Here is a 19277-nt window from a genome sequence, read left to right as displayed (position 1 = left end):
TATTCTCTTTAATGTGGCAGTTCTTAACCTTAAAAATTCTCCATAATATTTTATAAAAATGTTTCATTTTCTTGTAGGCCAAAGACCGATATCAGCAAGGAAGTGGAGGTGTAACAGAACGGACCAGACTTCTGTCTGAGGTAGAAATACTATTAATTGGAAAAATGTTTGTTTATATTTTGATCAAAAGATTTTTTTCCTTGAGAAAACCAACTCTTATTGGCTTTCATTTATTTAAAAATACCTTCTTTAGGTCCCCTTCCCTCAGTAAGTGAACACACTGTGTTATATACACATTACAGATTAGGTCCTAATTTTAATCCCTGATCTGTGCTTAACGAGTTAGGCTCAGCAGGACCAACTGTGTATGCATCACAGGTTTGTCTCAGTGCCCTTAGTTCAGAAAAAGATCAGATAAGACTTCCAACTCCTGATCATGACCTAGTGTCACCTGTGTGGTTATGCAGTGACAGTAGGCTTCTGTTTCGCTATGTCACTGCTTGTGGAGAAATAGCTGATAGCTTTTCACCTTTTGTTCATGCTTGAAGAATGACTGTTTGGATGATTGCACCAAGAATACATGAATAGATAAGGAGATGAAGGTGGTAAAAATAGAGAATTTAAAAATTGAGGCTTTTCATTCCTTCCAGGCCAAATAGCTTTTTTTTTAAATTTCACGGGATATGGATGTCACTAGCTAGGCCAGCATTTATTGCCCATTCTTAATTGCCCTTTGATCATTTTGAAAACTTGTATGTATCATTTCATAGAACATAGAACAGCACAGTACAGGCCCTTTGACCCACGATGTTGTGCCGAACCTTTAACCTACTCTAAGATCAAACTACCTACATACCTTTCATTCTACTATCATCCATGTACCTATCCAAGAGACGCTTAAATGTCCCTAATGTATCTGCTTCTACTACCATCCCTGGCAGTGCATTCCACGCGCCCACCACTCTCTGTGTAAAGAACCTACCTCTGACATCTCCCCGAAACCTTCCTCCAATCACCTTAAAATTATGCCCCCTGGTGATAGCTCTTTCCACCCTGGGAAAAAGTCTCTCGCTATCCACTCTATCTATGCCTCTCATCATCTTGTACCCCTCTATCAAGTCACCTCTCATCCTTCTTCGTTCCAATGAGAAAAGCCCTTGCACCCTCAACCTTTCTTCGTAAGACATGCCCTCCAGTCCAGGCAGCATCCTGGTAAATCTCCTCTGCACCCTCTCTAAAGCTTCCACATCCTTCCTATAATGAGGCGACCAGAACTGAACACAATATTCCAAGTGTGGTCTAACCAGGGCTTTATAGAGCTGCTGCATAACCTCGCGGCTCTTAAACTCAATCCCCCTGTTAATGAAAGCCAACACACCATACGCCTTCTTAACAACCCTATCAACTTGGGTGGCAACTTTGAGCGATCTATGGACATGGGCCCCAAGATCCCTCTGTTCCTCCACACTGCCAAGAATCCTGTCTTTAAGCCTGTATTCTGCATTCAAATTCGACCTTCTAAAATGAATCACTTCACACTTTTCCAGGTTGAACTCCATCTGCCACTTCTCAGCCCAGCTCTGCATCCTGTCAATGTCCCATTGCAACCTACAACAGCCTTCCACACTATCCACAACTCCAGCAACCTTTGTGTCATCGGCAAACTTGCTAACCCAGCCTTCCACTTCCTCATCCAAGTCATTTATAAAAATCACAAAGAGCAGAGATCCCAGAACAGATCCCTGCGGAACACCACTGGTCACCGAGCTCCAGGCTGAATACTTTCCATCTACTACCACCCTCTGACTTCTATGGGCCATCCAATTTTGTATCCAGACAGCCAACTTTCCCTGCATCCCATGCCTCCTTACTTTCTGAATGAGCCTACCATGGGGAACCTTATCAAACGCCTTGCTAAAATCCATATACACCACATCCACTGCTCTTCATCAATGTGTTTTGTCGCATCTTCAAAGAATTCAATAAGGCTTGTGAGGCATGACCTGCCCCTCACAAAGCCATGCTGACTGTCTCTAATCAAACTATGCTTTTCCAAATAATCATAAATCCTGTCTCTCAGAATCCTCTCCAGTAATTTGCCCACTACCGACGTAAGACTGACTGGTCTATAATTCTCAGGGTTATCCCTATTCCCTTTCTTGAACAACGGAATAACATTTGCCACCCTCCAATCATCCAGTACTACTCCAGTGGACAGTGAGGACGCAAAGATCATCGCCAAAGGCGCGGCAAACTCTTCCCTCGCTTCCCTTAATATCCTTGGGTATATCCCGTCTGACCCCGGGGACTTATCTGTCCTCATGTCTTTCAAAATTTCCAGCACATCCTCCCTCTTAACATCAACCTGTTCGAGCATATCAGCCTGTTTCACGCTGTCCTCACAAACGACCAGGTCCCTCTCACTAGTGAATACTGAAGCAAAGTATTCATTTAGGACCTCCCCTACCTCCTCCGACTCCAGGCACAAGTTCCCTCCACTAACCCTGATCGGCCCTACCCTCACTCTGGCCATCCTCTTGTTCCTCACATAAGTGTAGAACGCCTTGGGATTTTCCTTAATCCTACCCGCCAAGACTTTTTCATGTCCCCTTCTAGCTCTCCTAAGTCCATTCTTCAGTTCCTTCCTGGCTACCTTGTAACCCTCTAGAGCCCTGTCTGATCCTTGCTTCCTCAACCTTAAGCTTCCTTCTTCTTCTTGACTAGCTGTTCCACATCTCTTGTCATCCAAGGTTCCTTCACCCTACCATCCCTTCCTTGCCTCATCGGGACAAACCTATCCAGCAGTCGCGGCAAGTGTTCCCTAAACAACCTCCACATTTCTGTCGTGCATTTCCCTGAGAACGTCTGTTCCCAATTTATGCTCCCCAGTTCCTGCCTAATAGCATTGTAATTCCCGCTCCCCCAATTAAATATTTTCCTATCCCGTCTGCTCCTGTCCCTCTCCATGACTATAGTAAAGGTCAGGGAGTTGTGATCACTATCACCGAAATGCTCTCCCACCGAGAGATCTGCCACCAGGCCTGGTTCGTTGCCAAGCACCAAATCCAACATAGCCTCCCCTCTAGTCGGCCTATCTACATATTGAGTCAGGAAACCTTCCTGGACACACCTGACAAAAACTGCTCCATCCAAACTATTTGCACTAAGGAGATTCCAATCATTATTAGGGAAGTTGAAGTCACCCATGACAACAACCCTGTTACTTCTGCACCTTTCCAAAATCTGCCTCCCAATCTGTTCCTCCTTGTCTCTGTTGCTATTGGGGGGTCTATAGAAAACTCCCAATAAAGTGACTGTTCCTTTCCTGTTTCTGACTTCCACCCATAATGACTAGTAGACAAATCCTCCTCGACGACCTCCCTTTCTGCAGCTGTGATATTATCCCTGATTAGCAATGCCACTCCCCCACCTCTTTTACCTCCCTCCCTATTCCTTTTGAAACATCTAAACCCCGGAATATCCAACATCCATTCCTGCCCCTGTGATATCTAAGTCTCCGTAATGGCCACAACATCGTAGCTCCAAATACTGATCCATGCTCTAAGTTCATCAACCTTATTCCTGACACTTCTTGCGTTAAAATAGACACACTTCAACCCATCATACTGGCTGCAACTTTGCCCTGTCAACTGTCTAACCTTCCTCACAGACTCTCTGCACTCTGTATCTGCCTTTCTATCTGAATTTCAATTAATAAAGATTATTCTACAGGTCTTTTTCACTATTTTGTGCATGTAATCTTTAAATAGATAAGTGAAGAGTTGGAAAAGGTGAAACAAGATATGGAAGAAAAGGGAAGCAGCATGACAGATGGAGGTGAGTAAATGGCAGCAGGATAATCTTTTCACTAGTTCCACTTCTCCACTGGTCACAACATATATTTTAATTTTTTTCCCACTTACCGATACGGTCAATCATGTACTCTATTTTTCCCAGAGTAAAACACCCCAACCAGGTTTCTTTAACAAACAACAAAATTATCAGTTTATTATAAAACAAGTCTTAACCAGTAATGAATTAAAGCATAAACACACAGATTGAAATATTAAAGTTCCCTTTTTACCTTAGCCACTCTGTCACACACATCCACATCCACCAGTTAAACGGGGGTAAAAAAAGGGATTTGTGTTTTAGAGCTCTATTACAAAAAAAAGTTTAAAAAAAACATACTTGGGTTAAATACTTGTTCATTCTTGAAGAAGAAAGAGAAGATATGGAAAGATGTCCTTTGTTTTGGTTTTCTGTCCCAAATGCATATAGATGGTTGTCACTGGGATCTTCCTAGAACCATTCTTTTCAGGTGAATTTGAAGATCGGTTTGGGTAGGCTTCCAGGAAATGCAGCAACGGAGGTTTCAGACACAGGCCTTACAGGAGGAATACAGCCACAGTTTCAGTCTGCTTCTTACACTTGTTTTTCAGCTCCTCGAGAGATGGAAAACTGGCAGGCATTTTTCAAACTGCTGGAACAGACTGAGTTGGGGTGGTTGTTTTCAAACCCAGATGTCTCAGTGACCCTGGTAAAAACCCCATCCGTGGAGTTTTTTCAGTTTTCCCAAAATAAACCAAAGTCCAGCTCTAAAATACGAGTTCTCAAAAAAAAAAGTAAAAATATAGGAGCACTCGTAACTGTATAATATACTTTTTAACAGTCTTGATAGGTAGAGGACACAATTAAGGTGAATGCCAAAGGGAGAGTTAAGGAGAATTTCTTCCTTTCAGAGGGTTGTTAGGGAATGGCATACCCTCGCAGAAACTATAGTGAAAGCAATTTTCGTAATATCTTTAAAAGAGTAGTAGATGGATATTTGAAAAAGATAAAAAGGTAGAGGGCAGGGTTGCCCAACCTTTTTGCATGGGGAGGCCACATTACAATTGTTTTCTTACATAGGGGGCCGGTGAGACAATTTCAGGAACATAAAGGCATTAAAAATGTATCTTAATATTAATCAAAGCAACAACAAATGTGCATTTTTGTGAAGAAGCTTTAAATGAGAAGACTAATTTATTGACTTACTTTCTCATCACTATGTTGGGCACTGATTTAGTGAGATACCTGGCATGTTTTTGTTTGCACACTTGTAGCGATCTTGATCACTGCCCCCTCTCCCCCCGCGCTCTGCCCCCTCCCCGCGCTCTGCCCCCTCCCCGCGCTCTGCCCCCTCCCCGCGCTCTGCCCCCTCCCCGCGCTCTGCCCCCTCCCCGCGCTCTCCCCCTCCCACGCGCCCTCTCCCCCGCGCCCTGTCTCGCCCGTGCCCCCTCTCACCCTCTCCCGCCCGTGTGCACGCGTTCTCTGTCCCACCCGCATGCACGCGCTCTCCCCTGCCCTTGCTCTCTCTCTCCCCTTTCTCTCTCTCCCCTTTGACAGTTGCAGGGAGCGGGAGCAGTCAGCACAACAGCTTTGTGGTTGGTCAGTTTTTTTTTTAAATCGCACTTTTCAAGCAGGCTTTTTAAAAAAATAAGTTGGAACCCACTGGAAATCCCCGAGTCTGTCCGACGTTGGGAAACCGTTGATCCTGATGTCAGCACCTCTCAGGACAGCTGCAATGTTTTAAAAAGCCAATCTGAAAGAAGAAAACAATGGAAAATTTCTCATCTCTGAAATACATCCGAGGGCCGGATGGAAACCTTTGGTGGGCCAGATGCTGGCCCATGGGCCGTATGTTGGATTACCCTGGTATAGGATATGGCAGTGGAATGGGATTAAATGGATTCCTCTTTCAAGGAGCTGACATAGCTCCTGCAAACATAATTAGAGAAATTTTTCTGATTTCTCCCCAAGAAGGTGAACCAGGGAAACGTCAGGCAGGAAAGCAATCTTCAGTGTTCAACCCTGACCAATTTCCCAGTAACATAGGAGCTATAAAACTTTCTGCCATTATCATCTTCAGATGTTCTGTGTATTTCTCCCTTATGTAGGGCTTCTTTCTAGCTTATATTGATCAACATATCCACTTATTTGTTGTTGTGAAGGTTTAAAGCAGTTATAAATCAACATTTAGTCTGTTGAATATTTATTTAAATGTACACAAGAAATTTATGGCATTGTATTGGTGAAATACTGCGGATTATATACTTGCATAAATCATAAGCCAAGTGGAATGACTCACTACATTAATTGTCACTTATTTTCAGCTCCATTAGTGAAAATCAAACAAGCATTGACAAAACTGAAGCAAGAGATAACTCAAATGGATATTCGAATTGGAGTTGTAGAGCATACCTTGCTACAAGCCAAGCTCAAAGAGAAATCAAATATGACCAGAGACATGCATGCAACCAATATTCCCGAAACCACAATAGGTGGTTATTGACATTGTATGTTTATGTTCAAATTGTAGTATATACTTGATCTGTGCATTCCCTATTGGAAGATTACTGAATTCTTGTGATCTAACTGTGAGGAACCAAAAATTAGCATTTGATAAAATGTTGGATTCTTAGAGCAAGTTTAACTGCAGCAAATCAGTAATTGGATCATTTTCTACAAGTTATTATGATAAACATTTGCACATATGGTCAAAAATGGATGGAAAACTGATTTAAAGTAGTGCCAGTGCTTCTTTCATTAAAATTGTAGTATGTTGCTAAATAAAAGTCTTGCACTACAATTCTTGCCATGAGAATCTTGTGCTTCGTTATCAGTATGTGTTGTGCCCCATAGGGCTATGTAGTTTGGAATACACTCCATTGTCATTGGCAATACAACCAATATTTCTTTTGAGTTGGAAATAGTAAAATATACTTTTAATGTTCTGTAGTAAAATGTTGCAACTGTCAGAAATGATAAATACCTCTACGTTTCTTCAAGACATGAGTTGTAATGTATGCCTTGCATAAAAATCTGTTTAATTTTTAATGACATGCTACCAGCAGCCATTAAGAAGCTAGTCTTAAATACAGTATTTAATGCATACAAGTTTATACTGCATAAAATGGAATGTCTCAAAATGAGAAGGTAGTAATTCACTCTCTAGATTCATTGGTACTAATTGAGTCAGATTTCGCCGAATATTTATGATCCTCTTGGTATTATTTTCTTCTAACACTCTCCCAGGGATTGATGGTTTTCTAATATATATCCTTTATATTTATATTAACACTATCATTCAGAACTGGTCCTATGAATTATTCTAAAATACAGTAAATTGTGCAATGCTTAAAAATGTGTGTGGACAGATATTGTGTATAGTTTAACACATTCTTGCATGCAGTGCAGATATTTTATGTAAGCCTTTTATAAGTGTGCATTTGCAAAGCTGTAATCTTTGGATAAAATAAAGTTTATATTATCAGTAAAATTTTGTCCAGTTAATCCAATTTTCTACATCTGATTTTTTTAAAAGATTAAAACAGTGCCTTAATATCATACAGACCAAAAATAATTAACATCTTATTGAAGTTTGTTTTACTTGTGAAGGAGGCCTGCATACTCAGTACTTTGTCACTCAAGTTACATAATTGCCTTCATGCATGGGATTAAATTTGTTATTCAATAACTTCATACACAATATATTTGCTAGTTGATCTCTGTGGCATCACTCAAACAAAAAAGTTTTTAATTCCTTCCTGTAACTATCGAAACATGTCTTTCATTCTAATTCTTTCTATCTCTTGCACTTTCAGCCTAACTACTTGTCTGCAGCTTCCACTTTTTGTAAGTCACTCCTTGCTTCTCTTCTTTGTGCATCTGGATACCTCTCATAGTAATTGCATATTTATGATTCATCACTGTTAGATAACATGTCCCTTTTCCCATAATCTTATTTTCTGCACTCTGATTCACAGAGTAATTGACCCCTGTAGGCTGAAATTTAAAAGTGCAGTTTCCTCTTGTAGAGGACCTGACTACTCAATGTCGTAAAGGCTGCCTTGCGACATGGAGTTAAGTCATTTTCAACAAATTCAACAGTTTGTATGATTTTGTATATTTCTGATAAGTAGCAAGAAATTGATTTCCTCTGCAACCTGCTGAATAGGCGCTGTGTTCCGCTGCTTTGCCGATCTAAATACTGACTAACAATGAAGTTGCCAATGGTAATTCATAGGCTGGAGCTTGCTTATTTATTCCCATTTGTAGGCTATCTAGTTTGCATAAACATTATCTCTTTCAAAGTAGCTTTGAATGAAAAAGTAGCAGCAGGAATTGAATATCAGTTTTATAAAAGCTAATATGTAATTCCATAATTGACATCTTTTGATAAAATAGGTCTACTGAAAGGGGATTTGGGTAATGACAATTTTGTTAGTGGACCAATATCATTGCTTATTATAAAGAATGTATGTAACTCAATAGTGCAAGATTAAGAAACTATAAAACAAATAAAGCATTTAAGAGACTACATAGTATATTTTTACATTTTTATTAACTATGTGTTCAGCTAAATTTAATAAGTATTAATCATTACAGGGTTATAGCCCCAAATGAATTGAAGTTGAACAGGAATTAATGCAATTTCTGTGCAGTGTATTATGAATGAGGTTGGAGGAATGCACTATCTTTCTCGAGTTCCACTACTCCGCTGGTCACAACATATATTTCAATGTTTTACCCAGTTACCGATACTGCCAATTATATACTTCATGTTCGTTTCAAAATTTTTAAAAACTGCCAAACAGGTTTCTTTAATAAACAACAAATTTATTGATTTATTATAAAACAAGACTTATTCAATAAAGATGCAAAGCTTATGAACACACAGTTTGAAATATGAACGTAAAAATATCTACCCTTCTATCCTTCTAAAATAACCTAACACTCATGCACACACTGGTTAAAGAAGAAAAAAGAAAAATGAGAAAACTGGCTCTGCAGAGATCAACTTAAAAAGAATACTTTGGCCAAGATATTGTCACTTCTCGAAGAAAAAGGATGATGTGAAGTATTCCAGATGGTTTTTGGTCTGGCGTCCGGATATACATAGACAGCTGCCACTGGGATCTTTTTAGAGCAGTTCTGTTAAGGATGTTGAGGAATAGTCTTGCAGGCTTTTTGGGAGAATTACTGCATGGGAGTGATTTCTGCTATCACACTGGATTCTCAGAAGATTTTTCAAAACCGGTGAAAAAGGATGAGTTGGGTGCTACTCTCTTAGCAGGTTATACCCCAAACAGTTGAAGCCGCAAAACAGAAAGCCAAAACTCCTGACAGCCATAAACCTAGACATGTGACTTCTCTGTAAACAACTCCGATAGCCAGCAAGGCGCCTTATGTTTAATTAGCACTTGTTTGTCTCTTCCAGTAAGTGTTTTTTTAAAAAAGATCCAAAGTGTCCTTCCAGTAATCTTTAAGAAAACATTGACTCCTGACAACGCATGCACAGAGCGATCGCATGCACTGATGACGTCGCAAACATTTGCCAGCTTGCCAGGATGAATGCGCACGTGATGTCACCACGCAATGACGTCCTCATCCCTCAATAGCTGTCTCCATTCACCCATACCCCATTCCCTCCCACCATCCCTGCTTCAATCGCCATTTTACCTCGCTCGACTGCCACTCGCTCACCCCGCCCACTTCCCCCCGTCAGTTACTTCCTCCCACTCTAGGCGCTTTCTCCCCCATACCCCACCGGCCACTTTTCCCCTCAGCCGCTGCTTCCCCCCTCACCGCTCACTCCAGCTCTCGCTACTGCTCTCCAACCCCCTCCCTTGTGCTGATCGTTCCCCAATCCTCACTTCCCTCCCACCCCACCTCCAGCCGCTCGCTTCCCCACCCCCCTCCAGCCACTTGCTCCAGGCCACGCCGCTTCCCTCCACTCGCTCTCATACCGCCCCGTCACCCCTCGCGGCCCACCTTGCTTCTTCGGGTGGCGCAGCGGGGAACGATCGAACGTGGGAGTGAGTGGCTGAGAGGAGGGAGGCGGCGTGGTCTGGAGCGAGCGGCTGGAGGTGGGGGGGGGGGGAGCGGTGAGGGATGGCCGGATAACGGGGTGGGGGAAGGGGGGAGCGGTGAGGCCGGAGTGAGTGGCTAAGGGAAGGCAGCGGGAGCAAGCGGCGAGAAGACGGACGCAGGAGGGAGTGGCAAAGAGAAGCGCAATGGTAGGAGGGAGCGGGGTACTGTTGGGGTGGGATGGAGGTGGCAATGAGGGGATTTTCAGGTTGAATTTGTTTTTTGTGATAAATTGAGCACCGCCATGTTTATTACTGGCAGCTGCCTGAGACCTCAGAGACAGTGAACTTTCAGTGGAAGATTGCTAGTACTGGGCCACCTAGTGGTTGCATTGTCAGCAAATCTCAGTCTTTTAAATGAACCAATTTTCACAATCTTTTAAACATGAGTCCTGGAAAAATATTAATAATGGCAGCAGCATCATGACAAGTGGATAGTTCAAAACTGGATTTACTTACATGTGTTGCAGTGCATAATGAAGGCATATGTGGTAGCTTATCTGAAGATCAATATTTAATTTTATTCAACCGTAATGTATAACTAATGTATTTCATCAGCTGAGTTTCTGTGTTTGGGAGTAATGTGGTGCCTGTTTCTACAAAGATGACATTTCTGAATGCAATTAGGGTGAAATAATAGATTGTACTGCTATATTCCATTACCCACCCTAAAGGCCGGCTCAGGTCTGCAAATGAAACCCGACCCGAGCCCAACAGAACCACATCCGATCCGAGCCTGACCTGGCCGGAGTCCTTTCATTTTTTCCCGCGCCCGACCCAACCATCAGTTAACCTAGCTTCCGTTTTTCACTTTGTTGCTTATCTACACAAGCTTAAAAAAACTAACTAAACTACCTTTCAAGTCCAAAAAGTACATTAACATTGGAGCCACGTACTGGAGGTGATGATAGAGTGTGTCTGACCCAGCCGGACCCGAGCTCGAATGCCGTACTTGGAAGATTGACCCAACCCGACCTGCACCCGACATGTTGTCGGGTTCAGGTCGGGTAGCTATGCTCTACCCCACCCTACAGTCGGATAACCATGTCCAAGTGCAACAGCATACAATCTATTCTTCCTTCCGAAATGACCATAGGACCCAGGAGCAGTTCAGTAAAGATGAAAGAGCAGATTTGCAGCCAAAGCAGATCATGTAGATTTCTGGTATTGGTATGAGGAGGAGGCATAACCATTTGGTCCACTTTACAGAATGATGAAACTGGCATGAATCTACAGAACAGCAAATCCGCAAGAGATGCCACTTACAAAAAGATGCCAATTTGCAAAACGCAGTTACTCCTGCTGCCACTTTACTCTGTCCAATGTTTTCTCACCCTGACGGCGGAAGCACGTGCGTCCGGCAGTGATAATGCCGTCTGAATTCTCAGAAGCCGTTGCTAAGATACCGAACACTCCGCGTTCCAGCCTGAGGAATGTTATTTTTTAAGAGGAGCAGCAGCTGCTGAAAATGGAGCGAGACCAGGGCAAGGCGGGATGAAACGACAGATCCGCCTGGAAAAATGTGGGAACCGCTCAAATTTATAACAAATCTTCACTTTTCAAAGTCACATAACGTAACCAGTCAAAAAGTTTTAAAACATGTAATAGTGATTGTGATAATAATCGCGGCGCTCGCCTATGTGTCACTCCTCTCCATGCAAGTGTCAGGTATGTAAATTGTCAGGGTTTTCATGTTAACCTTTCAGCTTTGTATAACCCTGTACGGACACACCCGTCGCTGATTTGGGACAGGAAGTGTTGAAAAGGATGGAATGCATTAATTGGTACATTAATAGCATCTTTTGTTTACTATTTGTTAGTTGCCTGTTTATTCTTGAAAAAGTGTGCGATGAAGTCAGGAGGAAGGGGGCTCATGTGAAACATAAACACCGACATAAACCTGGAAATACTCAGCAGGTCAGGCAGCATCTGTGGAGAGAAAAAAAAGTCAACGTTTCAGGTCCGTGTGACCTTTCATCAGACGACTGCTGTTTGACCTGCTGAGTATTTCCAGCATTTTCTGTTTGTTTCAGATTTCCAGCATCTGCAGTATTTTGCATATGTACCGACATGAACCTGTTGGGTCTTAAAGTTGGGTAAAGTTCTGTGTAAAAAAAAATTATATAATGCTGTCAACTATCACATGAAACAGTTATATGAAATATATATAAAATCATAACTATTTTATCATCAAAGTTGATCAAATTGTAGGGCATCAACTCCCTTTGAAAAGCTGACAGAAAATTACATTTTAATGGTTTACTTAATACTGAAAAAGAGAATTGGAAAAAATGTGCCGGAAGGTAGCAAGCTCCTCAACAAACTACATTTTTTGTGGGAGGCAATAAATTTTTAAACTTTTTTTGGGGCCCTTTTTTCTCACTCCCTGCCTGCCATGTCAGGAAGGAATGGGCAATGGCACAGTACAGTAACTACAGCCTATTCCTGTCAATGTCATCATAAGGACACAGCACTTGCCACCAGGTATATAGCAAGCAGCTGAGGAGGAGGAAGCAACCAACATAGCCCCTTTCTTACTGACTGCTGTTCCAATGAACACAACCACAGTTCTCTATTCAACAACAGTCCCGCATCTTACCTTCCCTTTGTTACTGACCATCTGATGCACTCAGGTGTTGTGTGACTTCTGCTTGTGCCATAATGGAAGCTGAGACATCAGCCACTGCATCATGGTTCGTTTCGCAAGTGTGGTAATGGAGTTGGCCACCAATTATACACTGCAAATAATGGCTCGCCATGTTCTCTGCAAAGTTGTGTGCAAGGTTAGTGCCAGATTCCTCCGTGCACCTTAACAGTGATCACAGGCTTTCTGGCAGGCTTGTCAAATCACCAAGAATTTCTGTTTTTTTTTATCATGGTGCATGCGTGTCGCTGGTATGGCCAGCATTTGTTGCTTATCCCTAATTGCCTTTGAGATGGTGGTGGTGAGCCGACTTCTTGATTCTGGATTGTGTAGGTACACCCACAGTGCTGTTGGGGAGGAAGTTCCAGTGTTTTGACTCAGCGACAGTGAAGGAGCGGCAGTATATTTCCAAGGCAGGATGGTGCGTGACTTGGAGGGGAACTTGCACATGGTGGTGTCCCCCTGTACCTGCGTCCTGTGTTCCTCTAGGTGGTAGAGGTCACAGTTTTGGAAAGTGCTGTTGAAGGAGGCTTGGCGAGTTGTTGCAATGCATTTTGTCGATGGTATGCACTGCTGCCACTGTGCACCAATGATGGATGAAGTGTCAATCAAAGCAGGCTGCTTTGTTCTGGATGGTGTCAAGCTTCTTGAATGGTGTTGGAGCTGCACCCATCCAGGAAAGTGGAGAGCATGCCATCACACTCCTGACCTGCGCTTTGTAGATGGTGGACAGGCTTTGTGGGGTCTGGTGGTGAATTCCCAGCCTCTGACCTGCTGTTGTAGCCATAGTATTTATATAGCTTGCCCATTAAGTTTCTGGTCAATGGTGACCCCCAGAATGTTGATGGTGTGCATATCCATTAACCATTTCTGTATGCCGTCCCATCAAAGTCCTCATCTCAGTTCTCTGCAGCAGAACTTGTGTGTGACCTCGCCCTTTGGTGAACTAGCACTAGCGCTACCCGTGTCCGCTGCCCTGGCTACAGGTCACTTGTGCTTCGTTGCTTACCACATGCAGATTGCACTTCTAAGCTACCCTCTAAAGTACACACAGTGTCCGTATCTAAACAGGTGGCTGTGAATGTGAAAGCTACAGATGGTGTTTTCATCATCAAGCTCTTCTTCCTCTTCCACATCTTGTTCCTGCACCATTTCCAGCCACATGGCAGTTCTTGGATATCTGAAAGAAGAAAGGCACAAGGAAAGCATTGCGGTCAGGGAAGGGTATGGTAGCCAAGAGATGCATGTTTCGACCATCTGCAACTTATATATCATAGAATCATAGATATCTACAACATAGAAGGAGGCCATTCAGCCCATTGTGTCTATACTGGCTGAAAAACAGCTATCCAACCTAATCCTACTTTCTAGTTCTTCTTCCATAGCTGTGTAGATTACAGCACTTCAAATGCATATACAAGTACTTTTTAAATGGGATGAGGGTTTCTACCTCTACCATCCATTCAGGCAGTGAGTTCCACTGCCCTCACCCCCCCCCCCCCCCCCCCCACCCCACCATCACCACCACCGTCTGGGGGGGGGAAATTTCTTCTCAACTCCCCTTTAATTATTCTGCCAATTACTTTAATTCTATAATAAAAGCAAAATCCTGCGGATGCTGGAAATCTGAAATAAAAACAGAAAGTGCTGGAAAAACTCAGCAGGTCTGGCAGCATCTGTGGAGAGAGAAGCAGAGTTAACATTTCAGGTCAAGTCATCTCCTTCATCAAGGTAAGGATATGCACTTGTGCCTGTACCCAGCTGGTTAGGTGCTGCTGACTGTGGTTGTGCACCACCTTGTCCTGCAAGAGAGAAGGAAGTGTGTCAGTGAGTGTGGTGCAGTGTGCTTGGGCGATGTGCCTGTCATGGTTGAATATCTGTGAGATGTCGGTGTGAGGTTTGCAACAGTGCTAGGCGTGTGATGGTGAGGTGAAGCTATGAATGTGAAGTATGAGTTGTGGTTGATAAAGATTGTTGATAGGTAAATGAAGGGGAGTTGGTGCATTGAGCAGTGTATCAAGCTAGTGATTCAGTTGCAAGGATATGGCATTTGAAGAAGCAATCACTCATCTTGACCACTTGATTGAGGTTATTGTACTTCTTGTGGCAGTGCACCAGCTCCTCGGCGATACACTACTGGCATTGACTGTGATGGCGATCTGCTCCCACTGCCTTCACAGTGTCTGTCTGGAGGACCTTCTGATCCCCTGCGGATAGAGGTCCTCTCTCCTCCTATCCACATCCTGCACTAAGGCCTCCAGTGCTGCATCAGTGAACCTTAGTGCACACTGCCATGCTTTGCCATTCTTGTCTCTTTCTCAGGGGAAACTCACTGCTAGAATAACTTCCAACCCTTGCTGCTGTTAAAATGCAGCTCCCCATTAAGAGGTGCAAGCTAGGTTTAAGTAGTACAGTTTGTTTGAGCCCATGCTGGCCTCTCACAATTTTGCGCCCCTGTTCAGATGTGCAGCCACTCAACTGCATGCTTAGCGCTTGCTGCACGCTGCAATCATGTCAATGAGCAGCTTCACGCTGCCTACATTGGAAGCAACAGGCACAGGATAATCACACATCCTGATCCCCGCGCCTGTTTTTGGTTCTTATCCAATTTTGGGGTCTGTATCTTTCACATGTGATCTCACAAATGCTTCTCCAGTATTTCATTAGATGGGCTGTTGACACTTTATTGAGACAAAACCAGAATAAGTCATTAAGCTGTTTTATTTCCCAGACAGCAAGAGAATGTACAGAGCAACAATAATGATTAGATGCAATTAATTGAATCAGTACAAGTTGTCTTTGTTAAATAATACAAAATAATGAACCTGGTACCCTTTCCCACATTAGTGGGTTGTCTTTCTTGACTTAAACAAATCAATTTCTAACTAACCAGCTTCATTCTAACATTTGAATTTGGGCAAGAGCCTGTGCTACCAGCTTTATGTTTTGAAACATCACTGTCAGTCTGTGCCTCTATCCGTATTTTACCTCACCATGTTCATAATCAGGAGGTAGGGCCGATGCCAGACAACCTCTGCCAAATGCTTGGGACCTCTGATCGGCTGCTCGCAAGAAACCCCTGTGGGAGAGGTAGGTTGGCAATTATAATATGTAAAGAGCTCATCAGCAGCTATTTTAACTGTGGATTCCAAATTTAACTGTACGCACATGCGTTTCCTGAGATTGGTGGAACTCGCCAGGGAAATCAAGGTGAGAGGAGAGTGGGATTTGAGGGGGCTGAACAAGTGACAGAGAAAAATCCTTTAAATCGGGTGTCCAAACATTTTGTGTGGGGAGCCACATTACAATTTTTGTCCTACATAGGGGCCGATGAGAAAATTTCAGAAAGATGAAGGCATTAAAATTTATCTTACTATTAATCAAAACAACCACAAATGTGCATTTTTGTGAAGAAGCTTAAATAAGAAGACTAATTTATTGACTTATTTTCTTGTCACTATGTTGAACACTATGATTTAGTGAGGTACCTTGGCTTGTTCTTGCTTGCATATTTTTGCCTATTTTCTATGTTTCTATAGATATAGCTCTTGGGTTTAAAGGGATCAACAAATATGGGGGGAAAGCGGGAACAGGTTACTGAGTTGGATGATCAGCCATGATCATAATGAATGGTGGAGCAGGCTCAAAGGGCCGAATGGTCTACTCCTGCTCCTATTTTCTATGTTCCTATAAGTAGTCAATCTCTGCCTGCACACTTGATGTACCAATGCGGAGTATTCCAGATAGATGTCCATCTGTCAGGAGTGATATTGATCTCTCACTCTCACTCTCTCTCTGGCGCTGTCTCTTCCCGCTCTCCTTCTGTGTGTCTGTCTGTCACTTCCCACTATTAGCTCTCAACTCTGCGCTCCCTGGACCTCTCTCCTCGCTCCCTGCTCTATGCTCCCCACCCATGCACTCATCACAAATGTGGATAGTAGAGGCAGGCTGTGAGTGCTATCTCTCCACATGGCGCAGCCATGTTGTATGGAAGCGGGTTCCTAAAAAACATATAGCTGCCCAACATTGTAGCTGTTTACATAAACGGGCCGGAAGGAAACCTTTGGAGGGCCGGATACTGACTCACAGGCTGTATGTTGGACAGGCATGCTTTAAATACTGAGATATCACACCAGCTTCCTTGCCCAGGTGAAAGGCTTTTGCTCCCAGGGCTTGTCCTAAGGTTGTGCTTTCACTGCCGCGGAGGTGATTTCCGTTACTTGGGAGGTCATTTCTACTACTTTTGAGTTGAGTGCATTTGATCTACACTTCCCATCTCTCAACCTTCAGTTCAGCATGGATGCTGCTTATGCAGCTTTACCTTGGATCTCAGATGAGGAACAAGATAAGCAGCAACAGCACCAATAGCACCCACAGCAGGAGCTGTGACGGCTTCTCCTCACCAAGCTGCTGCTCCACAGGAGAGAGGGGATGGGCATAGAGATCCAGCTTACAGGAGGCAATACCCCCAACACAGGATTTATAGGCAGAGGAATGGCCTCTTTCTGTGCTGTATTTCTTTCTATGATTCTATGGACTGTGTCAGGTGATTGCTGACATTTTCAGCCTCCTGGAAGAAGACTTGTTGCCAAATGGACCAGGTGGGCACGCATTGCCAATGGCTGCAAAGTCACCACCTTTAATTTATTTGCTTTTAGCTCCTTCCAGGAATCTGCTGGAGATATTTGTAGAATGCTGTCCTGAAAGGCATCTCACAGGTAACTAATGCCATGTTTGCCAGGGCTGGGAATAATGTGCTCTTTGCACCAATGAGGCCAGTCACAATGAGCGGGCACTTGGCTTTGCCACTCTGGCTGTCTTCCCACAGGTCCACGGAGTCATCAACTGCATTTGTGGCAATCAAGATGCCCCAGGATCACCCTGGAATCTTCATCACCAAAAGGGATTCCACTCCATCAATGTCCAGCACCAAAAAGATCTTCATACATGTTTGTGAACATAAGAGGAGCAGGAGTAGACCATATGCCCCCTTGGGCCTGCTCCACCATTCAGTACAATCATATCTTTTGCCTTCCTAATTGCTTGCTGTATCTGCATGCTAACTTTCTGTGATCCTTATATGAGTACACCCAAGTCCCTCTGAACATCAACATTTACAAGTTTCATACCTTTTTATTTTTAAAAAAAATTCTGTTTTTCTATTATTGCTACCAACATTTGGACAGCAATCGGGATGCTGAAGTTGCACTTTAGGTGCCTGGAGACATCTGGGGGCGTTATTCAGTACACACTTGCGCGGGTTTCCAGGATGATAGTGTTGTACTGCGCCTTGCACAACATAGCGTAGCAGCCAGTACTGGAAGTCCAGAAATAAGATGGTGCTGAGTTCACTGCCTCTTTTGTGGAGGAGGAGGAAAAGCACCTTGAGTATGGGTGGCACAGTGGCGCAGAGGTTAGTACCGCAGCCTCACAGCTCCAGCGACCCGGGTTCAGTTCTGGGTACTGCCTGCGTGGAGTTTGCAAGTTCTCCCTGTGACCGCGTGAGTTTCTGCTAGGTGCTCCAGTCTCCTCCCACCACCAAAGACTTGCAGATTGATAGGTAAATTGGCCATTGTAAATTGTAGGTAGGTGGTAGGAGAGTGGTAGGGAATATGAGATTAATGTAGGAGGGGATGTGGTAGGGAATATGGGATTAATGTAGGATTAGTATAAATGGGTGGTTGATGGTCGGCACAGACTCAGTGGGCTGAAGGGCCTGTTTCAGTGCTGTATCACTCTATGACTCTAAGAGGAGAGGAAGGTGATGTGCCAAGCAGCTGCATGCATAGCTGCCTGGGATGGCCTGATTATAGCATGGTTCAGTTAGACTGAAGCATGGCAGCCAAATTCTGAAAGCACTTACCAACCCCTCACCTCTACCCCGCAACCACCAACACAAAGCAGTCCTACACTCAAGAATTCATTTCTTTCACAGGCAACCATTGCTCATCTTTAACTCTTGTCTTACCATCCTTCGCAAGGGAGAAGGCAACTTGCCAGGCATCAGGCAAATATGGACAATAGGGAAAATGGAGTAAACAAATAATTTTAATCGTATGAAAAATTAAACAGAAAATTAACAATCTAACCTTATTAAACACCAAGTGCACACCCATGTGCAACTACGATTCCTTACTCTTCCTTTTACTACTACCTCTACATGGTCAGTTAGGCCAGTTAGTCTAACATCAGTCATTGGGAAAATACTAGAATCCGTTATTAAGGAAGTAGTAGCAGGACATTTAGAAAATCATAATGCAATCAGACAGAGTCAACATGGTTTTATGAAAGGGAAATCATGTTCGACAAACTTATTACAGTTCCTTGAGGATGTAACGTGCAGGGTGGTTGAAGGGGAACAAGTAGAAATAGTGTATTTGAATTTCCACAAAGCATTTGATAATGTGCCATATAAAAGGTTACTACACAAGAGAAGAGCTCATGGTGTTGGGGGTAATAAATTGGCATGAATAGAGGATTGGCTAACTAGCAGGCAACAGCGAGTTGGGATAAATGGGGCATTTTCAGGTTGGCAAACTGTAACAAGCGGAGTGCCACAGGGATCAGTGCTGGGGCCTCAACTGTTTACAATTTATATTAATGACTTGGATGAAGGGACAGAGTGTATTGTAGCCAAATTTGTTGACTATACAAAGATACGTAAGAAAGTATGTTTTGAGGAGTAGATGTGTTTTGCAAAGAGATATAGATCGGTTCAGTGA

General features: G+C 43.3%; 2 protein-coding genes across 3 annotated transcripts in view; both read left to right on the top strand.

Annotated features, from left to right (window-relative positions):
- Positions 1 to 7321, top strand: part of ift57 (intraflagellar transport 57 homolog (Chlamydomonas)) — a 35080-nt gene extending 27759 nt beyond the window's left edge. The window contains exons 9-11 of the mRNA XM_068012033.1: positions 78 to 140; positions 3771 to 3837; positions 6156 to 7321. Of these exons, the coding sequence (XP_067868134.1) occupies positions 78 to 140; positions 3771 to 3837; positions 6156 to 6334 (309 nt within the window). The 3' untranslated portion in view covers positions 6335 to 7321. The remainder of the gene's footprint in view (positions 1 to 77; positions 141 to 3770; positions 3838 to 6155) is intronic.
- Positions 7322 to 11373: 4052 nt separating this feature from the next.
- LOC137347529 (zona pellucida-binding protein 2-like) overlaps positions 11374 to 19277 on the top strand; it is a 119424-nt gene continuing 111520 nt past the window's right edge. For both annotated transcript variants that reach the window (XM_068011992.1, XM_068011985.1), the window contains exon 1: positions 11374 to 11579. In XM_068011992.1, the coding sequence (XP_067868093.1) occupies positions 11432 to 11579 (148 nt within the window). In that variant the 5' untranslated portion in view covers positions 11374 to 11431. The remainder of the gene's footprint in view (positions 11580 to 19277) is intronic.

The sequence above is a fragment of the Heterodontus francisci genome, chromosome 2, assembly GCF_036365525.1.
Source record: "Heterodontus francisci isolate sHetFra1 chromosome 2, sHetFra1.hap1, whole genome shotgun sequence".
NCBI lineage: Eukaryota > Metazoa > Chordata > Chondrichthyes > Heterodontiformes > Heterodontidae > Heterodontus > Heterodontus francisci.
Note: the sequence above shows the minus strand (reverse complement) of the source record. Positions and strands in the feature narration are given on the sequence as shown.